Raw genomic sequence first — 16,370 nt, forward strand, 5'->3', positions numbered from 1 at the left:
GTTGGTTAACCAGAATATCTTTATAAAGGATTCAGAGTAAAATCGAAGTGTTTGTTCCATTAGAGCAGATGAAATATTACCTAGATCTTGCCTTGGCAAGTAAGATGGTTCCATCAAATTGTGTGGCCCAGACTTTTCCAGTTGTTGCTCCTCCATATCAACAACCTTAATGAGCTCCTCTTGGGATGGGTAGTTTCCATTCTGAAGACTCCCAGAGCTACTGTGCACATACCACCTATCCTCTAATGACTGGCATTTAGAAGGCGATGACCTAGAAAGATAAATGGAAGGAGAAAACCATCGCCACCAATTGTGAAAGGAAAAATCATACTTCCTGGGCAGTCAAAGCCTAAATGAAACAGCTCATGTCAGAGAGATCAGAAATGACTGGCAAAAAAGAGCTCACGTGACAGCCTAGAAGTCTGGATTCATGTTGCCTGCCAATATGTCAGCGTTGACATATAACATCTCCCCCGAGGGGTTGGGTTGGTCTGAGGCATTATATCTCCTAGCTGTTAAAAGCAGGTCAGTAGCTGGGTGTGGTGGCTGTCGCCTGTATTCTCAGCTACTCGGGAGACTGAGGCAGGAAAATTGCTTGAACCCGGGAGGCAGAGGTTGCAGTGAGCTGAGATCCCAAGATCACGCTACTGCACTCCAGCCTGGGTAACAGAGCAAGACTCTGTCAAGAAAGAAAGGAAGAAAGGAAGAAAGAAAGAGAAAGAAAGAAAGGAAGAGAAAGAAAGAAAGGAAGAGAAAGAAAGAAAGGAAGAGAGAGAAAGAAAGAAAAAGAAAGGAAGGAAGGAAGGAAGGAAAAGAGAAAGAAAGAAAAGAAAAGAAAAAAGAAAAAAGAAAAAGGCAAGCAAGTAGGTCAGCAAATTTTTACCAAATTACTCACTGCCACTCACTCTATACACAATATTCTACTTGAGTCTAAATGGATATGTTAGAATCAGATGTCTTATGAAGATAGAACATTGATCAATGTCGACATCTCTACAATCATTATTTCTACTCAGTTTTAGCAGAATTACAGAATCATACCTATTGCCTGCCTTTTCTTTTACTTTTTTTTTTTTTTTGAGATGGAGTCTCGAGCTCTGTCACCCAGGCTGGAGTGCAGTGGCTCAATCTCGGCTCACTGCAACCTTGCCTCTCGCCTCTCCGGTTCAAGTGATTATCCTGCCTCAGCCTCCCAAGTAGCTGGGACTACAGGCGCATGCCACCACGCCCACCTAATTTTTGTATTTTTAGTAGAGGTGGGGTTTCACCATGTTGATTGGGATGGTCTCCATCTCCTGACCTTGTGATTCACCAGACTTGGCCTCCCAAAGTGCTGGGATTACAGGCTTGAGCCACTGTGCCCAGCCACTATTGCCTGCCTTTTCAATGTCCAAATTCATTCTAAAAACAAAAGCCAGCTATAAAATATTGTTAGAAAAGCATATACACCCAGTAAATAGTTCCTCTAGTCTTCCAAGTGCTTAGGACTTTGCAAAATAAGATACTTATCAATAGATTTAAAGGGCCTCAGAGGTTAATTAATTTAAAAAATTATTGGGTGCTTATTATGGGTCAAATACTAAGGTTAGGCCCCCTGGACTGAAGATGAGTGAGAACTGAATTACTGCTCTTTTTTTTTTTTTTTTTGGAGACGGAGTCTTGTTCTGTCACCCAGGCTGGAGTGCAATGGCACGGTCTCGGCTCACTGCAACCTCTGCCTCCCAGGTTCAAGCGATTCTCCTGCCTCAGCCTCCTGTATAGCTGGGATTATAGGCACCTACCACCATGCCTGGCCCTCCAGTAAGGAAAAGAATGGTACTGGACTACATAGTCCAGTACTGGACTGCTATATAGTCCTGTATTAATAGTGGTGTAAATACACATCTCTGAAAGATATTCCAAATGTTTTCTGGCTTTGGGAGGGCAAGGTGGGTGGACCACTTGAGTCCAGGAATTTGAGACCAGCCTGGGCAACAAGGTAAAACTCCATCTCTACCAAAAATACAAAAACTTAATGGGCATGGTGGTGCATGCTTGTGGACCCAGCTACTTAGGAGGCTAAGGTGGGAGGATTGCGTGAGCCTGAAAAACAGAGGATGCAGTGAGCCATGATTGTGCCACTGCAATCTAGGTGACTGAGGGAGACCCTGTGTTAAATAACAATAACAATAATAATATTATTATTATCTGTGGTAAATCAAGAGCTAGAGTTTTTCTAGAAAGACAAGAATTTTAATTACGGCAAGGGCTGCCTTGAAGAAGTCTACCATCAGCTTCCAAGCTTGTTCAGGTTTTAGCTCCATTATATATATATATTTTTTGAGACAGAGTCTTGCTCTGTCGCCCGGGCTGGAGTGCAGTGGCCGGATCTCAGCTCACTGAAAGCTCCGCCTCCCGGGTTTACGACATTCTCCTGCCTCAGCCTCCGGAGTAGCTGGGACTACAGGCGCCCGCCACCTCGCCCTGCTAGTTTTTTATATTTTTTAGTAGAGACGGGGTTTCACCGTGTTAGCCAGGATGGTCTCCATCTCCTGACCTTGTGATCCGCCCGTCTCGGCCTCCCAAAGTGCTGGGATTACAGGCTTGAGCCACCTCGCCCGGCCTCCATTATATTTTTTTCTGACCTTTAGAAGGGACATATCTATCTAACTGCACATTTCTCATGTTGTAGCTTATGTTATAGGTTCAAAAAGTCTATAAAAAAGAAGTATCCTGGCCGGGCACGGTGGCTCAAGCCTGTAATCCCAGCACTTTGGGAGGCCGAGGTGGGTGGATCACGAGGTCAGGAGATCGAGACCATCCTGGTTAACCTGGTGAAACCCCGTCTCTACAAAAAATACAAAAAACTAGCCGGGCGAGGTGGCGGCCGTCTGTAGTCCCAGCTACTCGGGAGGCTGAGGCAGGAGAATGGTGTAAACCCGGGAGGCGGAGCTTGCAGTGAGCTGAGATCCGGCCACTGCGCTCCAGCCTAGGCGACAGAGCGAGACTCCGTCTCAAAAAAAAAAGAAAAAGAAAAAGAAGTATCCTAGAGCAATAAAAGTTTATAAATGCCTGTATACAAAAAACTGGAGAAAGTATGGTGAAAAAAATTAACAATTAGAGTTCAGTATAAAGAGGCAGATACCACAGCATCTTTACACTGATGTTTCTTACCTTTCCACTCCTGGTTCTTTATTTTTACTGGTAGAACTATCTGCAGATACCTTGAACTTGTCAGCAGAAAAGCCTTCTGGATTCTGGCTTATAGGATATTCACTACTTTTCTGTGAAGTTAATACTGCTTTAAACGGAATGAGAAAACAAATCTACTTTACTGCTTTGTTCTGATAGTGATAATTCAGGTTAGAATACTGACTTTTTTCAAAAGCATCAACTATGATACACAAATTGGTTTTTAAACAAGTGTATCAGGCAGAATTTTATAAACAAGTAATGCAACAGACAGATGCTAGCACTAAATGGAATTCAATGATTAAAAAATAATAATGGTAATAAAAGGAACACTTTAAGACAGGGTAAATAAAGACACCCAGTTGAGACAAGGCTGAAAAAAAATTTATATTCCTTGGCCCTGAATGATAAAAATATATATATAACAAATTTTTATCTCTGCAGCAAATAAATTATGCCCAAATCCTCTCAGACAACAGGAAAGAAAGAGTACTGGAAAGCACAAAGTACATTATTTTCTCCATCCCCACTGCCTCCACATTAAAGACTGTGTGAAATGGGGGTTTCAGCTTCTGCATGTGGGGGGTAAACAAGACATGAGTGTCAGACAAGAAAGAAAAAACAGGTGACATTTTGCTTCTCATTTTCAATTACTGAAAAAAAAAAGAAAAAAGAAAAAAAAAAAAAAAACAAATAAACCCCCTAAACCAACACATACACACAAAAAAACCCCAAGGTGCTGGTTAATAAGAAATCTTGGCCGGGCGCGGTGGCTCAAGCCTGTAATCCCAGCACTTTGGGAGGCCGAGACGGGCGGAATCACAAGGTCAGGAGATCAAGACCATCCTGGCTAACACGGTGAAACCCTGTCTCTACTAAAAAATACAAAAAACAAAACTAGCCGGGCGAGGTGGCGGGCGCCTGTAGTCCCAGCTAATGTAGTCCCAGCTACTCGGGAGGCTGAGGCAGGAGAATGGCGTAAACCCGGGAGGTGGAGCTTGCAGTGAGCTGAGAACCGGCCACTGCACTCCAGCCTGGGCGACAGAGTGAGACTCAGTCTCAAAAAAAAAAAAAAAAAAAAAAAAAAAAAATACATGGAACTAATGATGAAATGCCACAGAAGGGAAAAAACACAAAACATACTGAAGGCAAAGTTTTGGCATGTTAGTTCATTTTTTTTTTTTTTTTTTTTTTGAGACGGAGTCTCACTCTGTCACCCAAGCTGGAGTGCAATGGTGCAATCTTGGCTCACTGCAACCTCTGCATCCTGGGTTCAAGCAATTCTCCTGCCTCAGCCTCCCTAGTAGCTGAGACTACAGGTACCCGTCACCACGCCCAGCTAGTTTTTTTGGTATTTTTAGTAGAGATGGGGTTTCAATATGTTGGTCAGGCTAGTCTCGAACTCCTGACCTCTCAAGTGATCCACCCGCCTTGGCCTCCCAAAATGCAGGGGTTAGACATGTGCCACTGTGCCCAGCCTAATTCATTTTGTAATATATTAATTCCTCCAAATGTATCACTTTGTGCCACTGCCTTCTAGGAAATGGCTTAAAGGCAAAAGTATTTATTTATTTATTTATTTATATTTATTTATTTATTTTTGAGACAGAGTCTCCCTCTGTAGCCCAGGCTGGAGTGCAGCGGTACGATCTCAGCTTACTGCAAACTCCATCTCCCAGGTTCATGCCACTCTCCTGGATCAGTCTCCCGAGTAGTAGATGGGACTACAGGCGCCCGCCACCACGCCCAGCTAATTTTTTTTTTTGTATTTTTAGTAGAGACGGGGTTTCACCCTGTTAGCCAGGATGGTCTCAATCTCTTGACCTCATGATCCGCCCGACTCAGCCTTCCAAAGTGCTGGGATTACAGGTGTGAGCCACTGCGCCCAGACTTTATTTATTTATTTATTTATTTATTTATTGAGATGGAATTTCGCTCTTGTTGCCCAGGCTGCAGTGCAATGGCGCGCTCTTGGCTCACTGCAACCTCTCTGCCTCCTGGGTTCAAGCTATTCTCCTGCCTCAGCTTCCCAAGTAGCTAGGATTACAGGCATGAGCCACCATGCCCAACTAATTTTATATTTTTAGTAGAGATGGGGTTTCTCCATGTTTGTTAGTCTGGTCTCGAACTCCCAACCTCAGGTGATGCGCCTGCCTTAGCCTCCCAAAGTACTGGGATTACAGGCGTGAACCACTGTGCCCGACCATTATTTAATTTTTTAAAGAGATGGGTGTCTTGCTGTATTGACCAGGCTGGTCTCAAACTCTTTTTTTTTTTTTGAGATGGAGTCTTGCTCTGTTGCCCAGGCTGGAATACAGTGGTGTGATCTCAGTTCATTGCAACCTCTGCCTCCAGGTTCAAGTGATTCTCCTGCCTTAGCCTCCCAAGAAGATGGGATTATAGGTGCCCGCCACCACCCCCTGGCTAATTTTTGTATTTTTTGTAGAGATGGGGTTTTACCATGTTGGCTAGGCTGGTCTCGAACTCCTGACCTCAGTCAGGTAATCCGCCAAAATTGGCCTCCCAAAGTGCTGGGATTATAGGCATGAGCCACCACACCCAGCCTGGTCTCGAATTCTTAAGCTCAAGTGATCCTCCTGCCTTGGCATCTCACAGTGCTGGGATTGTAGGCGTGAGACACTATGCCCAGCCAAGGTAGAAATATTTCATAAGTAAAAACAAATAGTTAAAAATTGCAAATGTCTTCTATTCATTAAAAAGTCACTGATTTTGAGCTTTTATTAGAAAAGCTACAAGTCATAAATATAGGTAGAAAATTGAAACAAAAGATTATATTAATTAAACTGGTTTTTAAGACACTGGGTAGCCTGGGGGGGAAATAATCATTGATTTCCTGAGTTAGTCTTCAAATGCATTATTTATAGTTTCCTTTATGCTTGTCTTTTCTGGACCTGTGAGTTTCTAGGATCATTTAGAACTCTGTTGAACGTAAGCAGGATCTAACTATGAAGAGAGGTATCATCCTCACCACCCCCAATACAGGGTGATAACTGATAAAGGGTAATGTGCAAGTTCCAAGGAATCATATCAAATGGAATTAACCATTGGAAAGAGTTTAAAAAAAAAAAAGGGGGGGCCAGGTGAGGTGGCTCACGCCTATAATCCCAGCACTTTGGGAGGTCGAGGCGGGCAGATCACCTGAGGTCAGGAGTTTGAAACCAGCCTGGCCAACATGGTGAAACCCTGTCTCTACTAAAAATACAAAAATTAGCTGGGCGTGGTGGCAGGCGCCTGTAATCCCAGCTACTGGGGAGGCTGAGGCGGACATTGTAGTGAGCCGAAATCGCGCCACTTCACTCCAGCCTGGGCAACAAGAGTGAAACTTAGTCTCAAAAACAAACAAACAAACAACAACAACAACAAAAAAAGTGAAATGCGGCCGGGCGCGGTGGCTCAAGCCTGTAATCCCAGCACTTTGGGAGGCCGAGACGGGCGGATCACGAGGTCAGGAGATCGAGACCATCCTGGCTAACACGGTGAAACCCCGTCTCTACTAAAAATGCAAAAAAACTAGCTGGGCGAGATGGCGGGCACCTGTAGTCCCAGCTACTCGGGAGGCTGAGGCAGGAGAATGGCGTAAACCCGGGAGGCGGAGCTTGCAGTGAGCTGAGATCTGGCCACTGCACTCCAGCCCGGGCGACAGAGCAAGACTCCCTCTCAAAAAAAAAAAAAAAAAAAAGGCCGGGCGCAGTGGCTCAAGCCTGTAATCCCAGCACTTTGGGAGGCCAAGACGGGCGGATCACAAGGTCAGGAGATCGAGACCATCCTGGCTAATACGGTGAAACCCCGTCTCTACTAAAGAATACAAAAAACTAGCCGGGCGACGAGGAGGGTGCCTGTAGTCCCAGCTACTTGGGAGGCAGAGGCAGGAGAATGGCATAAACCTGGGAGGCGGAGCTTGCAGTGAGCTGAGATCCAGCCACCGCACTCCAGCCTGGGCGACAGAGCCAGACTCCGTCTCAAAAAAAAAAAAAAAAAAAAAAAAAGACACTGGAAGACAACAGATATTAAGAAATAATAAACTAGGCCGGGCACCATGGCTCCCGAGTAGTTGGGATTACAGACATGTGCCACCACACCTGGCTAATTTTTTGTATTTTTAGTAGATACGCAGTTTCTCTGTATTGATCAGGTTGGTCTCGAACTCCTGACCTCAGGTGATCCACCCGCCTCGGCCTCCCAAAGTGCTAGGATTACAGGCGTGAGCCACCGTGTCCGGCATAGAAGTTCTGGCCAGGTGCCATGGCTCACACCAGTAACCCCAGCACTTTGGGAGGCTGAGATGAGAAGATTGCCTGAGTTCAGGAGTTTGAGACCTACTTGGGCAACATAGGGAGACCTTGTCTCTACATAAAATTTTTAAAAAAATTACCTGGGTATGGTGGCGGATGCCTATAGTCCCAGCTACTTGGGAGGCTAAGGCAGGAGGATCTCTTGAGGAGTTTGAGAGGCTGCAGTGAGCTGTGACTATACCACTGCCCTCCAGCTTGGGCAACAGAGCAAGACCCTCTCTAAAAAGGTGAGGCTGAGGTGTGGGAGGATTGCTCAAAATCAGGAGTTCAAGACCAGCCTAGTTAACAGTGCGTCCCTGTCTCTACTTAAAAAAAAATTAAAGAAAAAAATTATTTATTTATTTATTTATTTATTTATTTATTTATTTATTTATTTATTTTTGAGACGGAGTCTTGCTCTGTCGCCTGGGCTGGAGTGCAGTGGCTGGATCTCAGCTCACTGCAAGCTCCGCCTCCCGGGTTTACGCCATTCTCCTGCCTCAGCCTCCCAAGTAGCTGGGACTACAGGCGCCTGCCACCTCGCCCGGCTAGTTTTTTGTATTTTTTTTTTTTTTTTGAGACGGAGTCTCGCTCTGTCGCCCAGGCTGGAGTGCAGTGGCCGGATCTCAGCTCACTGCAAGCTCCGCCTCTCGGATTCACGCCATTCTCCTGCCTCAGCCTCCCAAGTAGCTGGGACTACAGGTGCCCGCCACATCACCCGGCTAGTTTTTTGTATTTTTTAGTAGAGACGGGGTTTCACCGTGTTAGCCAGGATGGTCTTGATCTCCTGACCTCGTGATCCGCCCGTCTTGGCCTCCCAAAGTGCTGGGATTACAGGCTTGAGACACTGCGCCCGGCCTTAGTTTTTTGTATTTTTTAGTAGAGACGGGGTTTCACCATGTTAGCCAGGATGGTCTCGATCTCCTGACCTCGTGATCCGCCCATCTCGGCCTCCCAAGTGCTGGGATTACAGGCTTGAGCCACCGTGCCCAGCCGAAAAAAATTATTTTTAAAAAGTTCATTTGAGTTTCAGTTAGACTCAACCAGATTTAGGGAGGAAAAGGCTCAAAACTTATGCTGGTATTAAGCTGTGATATCCAAAATGATTCAGAAATGAAGCATTTCAGTTACAGATCTGCAGAAAAAAATAAACACACATATACACCAGAGGAGAGAGTAGATTTACACAGATATTCAAAGTCACACAATAATAACATTTTATATCTTACACACTAGAATTGAAAGTCTAGTCTGTGTTTAGACTGAAGATGGTGAAAGCACCCCAAAGAAGAGTATTATACTAGGGAAGGGACTCTGAACTCTCATTATCCGAGAGATGAACTAAATGAAGATAATTACAATGAAAGCATTTAAGGAAATACATTTTGAAGCACTGCCATAGCAACAGAGTTTCTAGCTAGCTTCTTTATCCAAGAGCTACTGTTTGTTCCTGAACACAAAAATACTGCAAGGCACAACTGGGGACCAAGGCCACTGTTCTGTATAAGTAACAGACTTGAGTTCCTAGAAAGACTCAAAGAAAGGCCTTAAAGTCCCCAGTTGGACTGTGGAACAGGGTGCTGAAGAAGGAACTTTAACACTCAGATAAGAATCACTGAGATAGGAATGAAGTGTACTTTGAGAGCACTCACCACCCCTGCATGTTTCTAAGCAGCATCCTGGTGGGGACCCCATGCCCAGCCTCTCCTAAGTGTCTATGTGTTTGCCCCTGTTTAAAAACCTGCCTGATGTGTTGTCTTTCCAATTAAAAACTCAAATTTCCATCTCACTTTCCTTCATTTATGCCATTATTCCTCAGCTCAGTGCTCACTTCTTCTAGGAAGTTAGCTCTGATCAACTGCACTTGCCTGGTTACTCCAATGGCATCCTCTCAGAGGTCCATCTAGATTTTTTTTGGTAACTGTAACATTGCTATAAAGCACTTGACTCTGCTGCATAAATAGGCTTTCTGTGTTCTTCCCTTTTCCTTTTGAACTAACAGGAGCTCTACATCACTAGGCTTTCTGTGGATCAAAGTGCAGTTCCTAAAGTATAGGATGTCTCTTCCTATAAATCAGAAGCACATTAAATAGGTCTTTGTCATGTGACACCAGTGTAATAAGGAATATGTCTGAGTATTTTTTCATAGCTTTCTGAAATTATGGGGTTGCCTGTCACCAATTTCTCCTACTCCACTTAGCTTCCAATAGAGCAAGAGCTATATTGTATACCATCTATATTCCATGGGCTCCCCATAGCATCTACTTGTTGTAGGTACTCAGATGACAACATGAATGACTGCCCTGGGTCCCTCTGACTGGTATATTAGTTGTGAGCAGGGACAAGAACCAAGGTTCCACAATTACCCATGTGCTGAGCAAGGATCATAAAATGTTAGAGCTAGGTCCTTACTTTTCAGAAGGAGATAAAGGGGAAGGAAAGAATTTTGCTTAAGATATCAGTGTTTGGCCAACATTACACACCTTTTTCTGATGTGCTTTGTTCTGGATTTCGCAGGTCCTCAAGGGCAGAAGAGTCAGTTACGATGGAAGGGTAGCTGTTAGAAGGCTGGCTTCCATGCTGTTCTAACACAGCTTCTAGTACAGCCATTTCCTGCTGGAGCTTTATTAGGTTATCTTGCATGGTATCCCTTTGCTGCAAAAACGATAAATGGTACCAAGAAAATGAAATACTTTGAGAAGCTTTCCATTAAATGAAAATATGTCATACAAATTAGTTTTAGCACAGGAATTGAAATCACCTAGTATGGAACTGTAAGTTCTGGCTGAACACCTTTTAATCTAACCACATTCATGCAATTAATGCCCATGAAATTATTTCCAAATGATGCTAGTGAGGGAAAAAATCCTCCAACTCCCCCAAATAGACTTGATTTATTGTGATGTCCTTTTGAGGTTGGTTATTTTCTTTTAAAGCTAGGGAATGAAAAAATAATTAAAGTATTTAAACATTATCGATATTTAAAATTAGCATGAATCTATTAATATTTTATTTATACAGGTACATTTCAAAGACTTGGTGTTGTGAGATTCATCAGACATTTAGGTTAGTTCATATAAAAATATGTGATTTTTAGACTAATGTAATGTCGAAAAAAGCCCCCTATCTATGGCATTTTATAAAAATACAACAAATAGAAAAATACTATCAGTAATCCTGCCTAGATTACTGGCTTGTGAGGACTCTTCCTTTTCTGGGATGCTCTGAACCTTTAGTTTCTTTTCTTTTTTTCTTTTTTAAGTCTCCCTCTGTAACCCAGGCTGGCACCATCTCAGCTCACTGCAACCTCTTCCTCCAGGTTCAGGTGATTCTCCCACCTCAGTCTCTCCAGTAGCTGGGATTACAGGTGCTTGCCATGATGCCCGGCTAATTTTGGTAATTTTAGGAGAGACAGGGTTTTACCATGTTGGCCAGGCCGGTCTTGAACCCCTGACCTCAAGTGATGCGTCCGCCTTGGCCTCCCAAAGTGCTGGGATTACAGACATGAGTCATTGTGCTCGACCTGAACCTTCAGTTTCTAACAGAAAAAGCAAAAAGCTAATCTATGAGTCTATCTGTTTGCTCAGTTAATTAGACAACTATTTACTATCTATTAAGCACCAGGCACTGTCCTAGTATTGAGGATACAGTCCTCATGATGCTGCCATTCTAGACAGGGACATCTTATCTAGAATGTGTCCACCTAGATATCATTAGCAAGGACCTGTGAGAGGGAAGGATCCAACAGAAAGAGCCCTAAGAAAGCCTGTAAGGATAGTTACTGTTAAAATAATGGGTTCTTCTTGCTTATGGGCTCCTGTTGTTTATTGGTCCATTTCAAAGAATGTGCTAAGTCCAAGTATTTGATAAACAAAGAATTTAGGTATGTAAGGAGTTTTCCAAAATATCCTTTTTAAAAATTTATTTTATTTTATTTATTTATTTTTGAGATGCAGTCTCACTCTGTCGCCCAGGCTAGAGTGCAATGGCACAACCTCAGCTCACTGCAACCTCTGCCTACCTGGTTCAAGCAATTCTGCCTGCCTCAGCCTCCCAAGTAACTGGCATTACAGGCACCTGTTACCAATTTTTTTTACATTACAGGCACCTCAACCAATTTTTTTTTTCTGAGACAGAGTCTCACTTTGTTGCCCAGGCTGAAGTGCAATGGCACAATCTAGGCTCACTGCAAGCTCCACCTCCCAGGTTCAAGCTATTCTTCTGCTTCAGCCTCCCGAGTAGCTGGGACTACAGGCATCAGCCACCACGCCCAGCTAATTTTTTGTATTTTCAGTAAAGACGGGGTTTCACTGTGTTAGCCAGGATGATCTCGATCTCCTGACCTCGTGATCCGCCTGCCTCAGCCTCCCAAAGTGCTGGGATTACAGGCATGAGTCACCATGCCTGGCTTCAAAATATACATGTTTAAAAATCACTTTGAGAAGGAACATCAATGGTTGCCAAAAAGTCCAGTGTGGGAGTGTGGGCAGGAACACACTGTTTCACTCTCCATTTCTTCTTCTGATCCTTAAAAATGACTTTGCCCTTTACTAAAACCAAGCCATCTTCCTTCTCCTGCTATACTGAGTTCATAATTTTCAGGAGGTTTTGATGACCAGAAAATGTACTCCTAGCTTCACAAAGGTTTCCATTGCTACTCTAACACTGCTTTGCTGCCAAGGTCTGCAGCAACGCCATTGCCACCACGTGGTACTCATGAGTAGTTACATCACTGATCAAATCCTAGCCAAGGTCTGCCTCAGTAAACCTGGAATGAAAGCACATACATATCTGACCAAAATGCTTCATAGGCTATATTAGTCACTGCTGTCACAACCATCACATCTAACCTCTATGTGGCCATCACATAAATCAGAAAAAATAGTAGTGGGGTAATTATTAATAGATAACTTTCCTTTGGGTTTCCCAAAGGAATTATTTTTTATAACTTAGACAAATTCCCCGGCAGGCAAGTGGTCAAATACATTAGGGAGAATAAAACCAATAGGTTTCTAAGACTTCTTGATTCTAATTCTGAAGTGCTCCTTCAATTAGCTCTAGTCTTCTATTTCTACTATGCTGCTCTGATCTATACTTTTAACACTGCTACATTACTGTAGAAGTTCCCCAAAAGCCTTTTTTTTTTTTTTTTTTTTTTTTTGAGGCGGAGTCTCACTCTGTCGCCCGGACTGGAGTGCAGTGGCCGGATCTCAGCTCACTGCAACCTCCACCTCCTGGGTTTGCGCCATTCTCCCGCCTCAGCCTCCCGAGTAGCTGGGACTACAGGCGCCCGCCACCTCGCCCGGCTAGTTTTTGTATTTTTAGTAGAGACGGGGTTTCACTGTGTTAGCCAGGATGGTCTCGATCTCCTGACCTTGTGATCCGCCCATCTCGGCCTCCCAAAGTGCTGGGATTACAGGCTTGAGCCACCGCGCCCGGCCGCCCAAAAGCCTTTTTATCATGTCTTTTTCTTCCATAAAGACCCTTAGTGCTCCAGCCTGGCCATCACAGTGAAACCCCAGCTGAGGCAGGGGAATCGCTTGCAGTGAGCCAAGATCATGCCATGGCACTCCAGCCTGGACAACAGAGCAAGACTCTGTCTCAAAAAAAAAAAAAACAAAAACCAAAACTAACGAACAAACAAACAAAAAAAAACAAAAAACAAAAAAACCTTAGGGATATACCACGGCTGAGTTATACTTTTTGAACACTATATAATTGTTAGTCATTATTGCCATTAGGATAAAGTCCAAATTCCTAAACATAGCATTCAAAAGGCCCTTTACACCCTGGTAATTATCTCTCATTTCTCCCAACATGCCTCACACAAGTTATTTTCCCATGACACAGGACAACTTTATGTTTCCTGGGAATTCCATGACTCTGTACCTTTACCTTACTTGCTGCCACTCCTCTTTTTCCACTTGAAAAAATTCTTCTCATCTTTCAAGGCCTAGCTTGAATGTCTCCTTAAGTCCCCACCAGGAGGAGTTGTGAAATATAAGAAGTAAGGGCAAGTGGGCAGAATGTGGCTAATTCTAATAAGACTCCTGAAATGTGCAGCACAGCAGCCGGAACTGGTCTGGAGGGAAGTAGACCCTTGTTTGTTCACATTCATTACATATAAATATATATATAACCTTCCCATAAAACATGTATATTTAATGAGTTAAAATTATTTCTAATGTTCCTACTACTACATAATAAGCCTAATCGAAATACAAGCTGAAGTCTTAGCACAAATAGTGGCTTTATCATGCTAGTTTTGTTGACATGTTGTGAATATTTTCAAATACACAGAAAACTTGAAGCAACTTCGCAATGAATGTTTACATATCTACTATGTAGAATCTATAATTAACATTTCCTATATTTACTTTATCACATATACACACATGCACACACACACAGAAGTCCCCACCAATAATCCACCTCTTATCAGGAACGGATGATCTCTCATTACTTGATTTACATTGCTAATGCATTAGTATACCCAAATGGAACACATGACCTTGATAGAAGGAATCTTGTCTTAATCATTTTTGTCTCCCTAATGCCTAGCAGACAGTAAGCACTCAGCAAGTATTTATTTATTTATTTATTTAATTAATTTATTTTTTGAGACGGAGTCTCGCTCTGTCTCCCGGGCTGGAGTGCAGTGGCTGGATCTCAGCTCACTGCAAGCTCCGCCTCCCAGGTTCACGCCATTCTCCTGCCTCAGCCTCCCGAGTAGCTGGGACTACAGGCGCCCGCCACCTCGCCCGGCTAGTTTTTTGTATTTTTTTAGTAGAGACGGGGTTTCACCGTGTTAGCCAGGATGGTCTCGATCTCCTGACCTCGTGATCCACCGGTCTAGGCCTCCCAAAGTGCTGGGATTACAGGCTTGAGCCACCACGCCCGGCCTCAGCAAGTATTTATTAATGAGAAGATAAATTAATGAATAAGTATAGTTAATCAGTCTTCTGTAAAAACAAAAACCCAGATACCAATGACACCAAATTAGGAATTCTCTATCATCTATATGCTTTTTCTCGGTTCAGTACAAACAGGCAAAAAAATTCCACTTTAACAGTTTTTCCTGCCTGTGCTACTTTAGATGTAAGATAGCCTGAAATCTGACTTCAGCTGTTTTGGGTAGATGCTTAGTAAAAACACTTTGCAAAATGAATCCTGAACAAATAGACACATCTCTGGGAATAAGATCAGAAATACAGAAAAACAAGGACATTGTATATTGAATGTCAAACATAATACAGTATGGCTAAGGCAGATGTAATCAGAAATTGCAATCTTAAACTTTAAAACACAATGGACAGAATTAGATGATGGGTATATTGACAGAGTCCCAAACCCACATCCAAAAAGGATCATAGTAATTGCAAACAGAGAAAAGGCCTCCTAAATCTTTTCATCAATTTAGTTGCCATGGCAATCCTGAAGAAGTGGAGAATACTAGTGACAGCTCATATACGGAGTGGGGAGTTATCTCAAAGGTTTCTTGACAACTCCAAGGGGCTTCAGGTCTAGAGGGATTTGCTCTGTACAGAGAATGGGCAGTAGATGATAAGCACTCTCTAATTGTAGTTCTCATAGCAATGCAAGATTTAGAAGATTTTAAAACTGGATATCACCCAATGTTGGCAAGGTACAGGAAAATGGGAACTATCATTTACCACAGGGGCTGGAAGATCACAAACTGGTTTAATCTTTCTAAAGAACAATTTAGCAACATGTATCAAACATGAAAATCCTAGTCCTAGGAATTTATACTAAGGAAATAATCAGAGATGTAGGCAAATATTTAGCTACCAGGATGCTACTACAGTAAAGAACATAATAGCAAACTGGCCTCTTACCCTGAAACCTTCAACATTCAGCAATAGGTCAAATAAATCATGATACACTGGAAAGATAGAATCTCATATAGTAATTAAAAATGAAGTCACTTAAGAATTTTAACAACCCAGGCCAGGTACAGTGGCTCATGCCTGTAATCCCAGCACTTTGGGAGGCTAAGGTGGGTGGATCACTTGAGGTCAGGAGTTTGAGACCAGCTTGACCAAAACGGAGAAACCCTGTCTCTACTAAAAATACAAAATTAGCTGGTCATGGTGGCACATGCCTGTAATCCCAGCTACTCAGGAGGCTGAGGCAGGAAAATTGGTTGAACCTGGGAGGCAGAGGTTGCCGTGAGCCGAGGTCGTGCCACTACACTCCAGCCTGGGCAACAAGAGCGAAACCACATCTCAGAAAAAAAACAAATAAATAAAAAATAAAAATAAAGAATTTTAATCATCCAGTAAAAGCTAGATTACGTACAGAATTATCTGGATTTCTTTTTTTTTGAGACAGGGTCTCTCACCATATTACCCAGGCTGGAGTGAAATGGCACCATCATGGCTCATCCCAGCCTCAACTTGCTGGGATCAAGCAATCCTACCCGAGCCCCTCACGTAGCTGAGACTACAGGTGTGCACCACTAAGCCTCACTAATTTTTTTTTTTTTTTTTTCCAGACAGGGGTTGCCCAGAAAGGAGTGCAGTGGCATGATCACAACTCACTGTGGCCTTGACCTCTGGGGCTCAGGCAATCTTCCTGCCTCAGCCTTGTAAAGTGCTGGGATTACAGGTGTGAGTCACTGTGCCAGGCCTCCTGGATATATTTTAAAGATAAAGTATATACAAAGCACCCCTGTGCACACACAGGAATACTAAAAGAATATACACCATTAAATTGGTAACCATTTCTGGATAACACAAATTGCAACTAGCTTACCATTTTAATCACTGTAAGTGTACAGTTCAGTGGCATTAAGTATTTTCACACTGTTGTATTACCATTGTCACTATCCATCTCCAGAACTTTTTCATCATCCCAAACTGAAATCTGTACTCATCAAACAGTAAC

The 16,370-nt window shown here is 43.1% G+C and overlaps 1 protein-coding gene across 11 annotated transcripts in view; it reads right to left on the minus strand.

Moving 5' to 3' along the window:
• BRCA1 (BRCA1 DNA repair associated) overlaps positions 1-16,370 on the minus strand; it is a 107,673-nt gene that overhangs the window by 34,476 nt on the left and 56,827 nt on the right. For 9 of the 11 annotated variants that reach the window (XM_030923113.1, XM_030923115.1, XM_030923111.1 and 6 more), the window contains 3 exons: positions 9,947-10,118; positions 3,154-3,280; positions 81-271 (listed from right to left, as the gene is read on the minus strand). In XM_030923113.1, coding sequence (XP_030778973.1) covers positions 81-271; positions 3,154-3,280; positions 9,947-10,118 — 490 coding nt within the window. The remainder of the gene's footprint in view (positions 1-80; positions 272-3,153; positions 3,281-9,946; positions 10,119-16,370) is intronic. The other 2 variants (XM_030923114.1, XM_030923119.1) reach the window with 1 other exon arrangement.

This window comes from Rhinopithecus roxellana, chromosome 19, assembly GCF_007565055.1.
Source record: "Rhinopithecus roxellana isolate Shanxi Qingling chromosome 19, ASM756505v1, whole genome shotgun sequence".
Taxonomy (NCBI): domain Eukaryota; kingdom Metazoa; phylum Chordata; class Mammalia; order Primates; family Cercopithecidae; genus Rhinopithecus; species Rhinopithecus roxellana.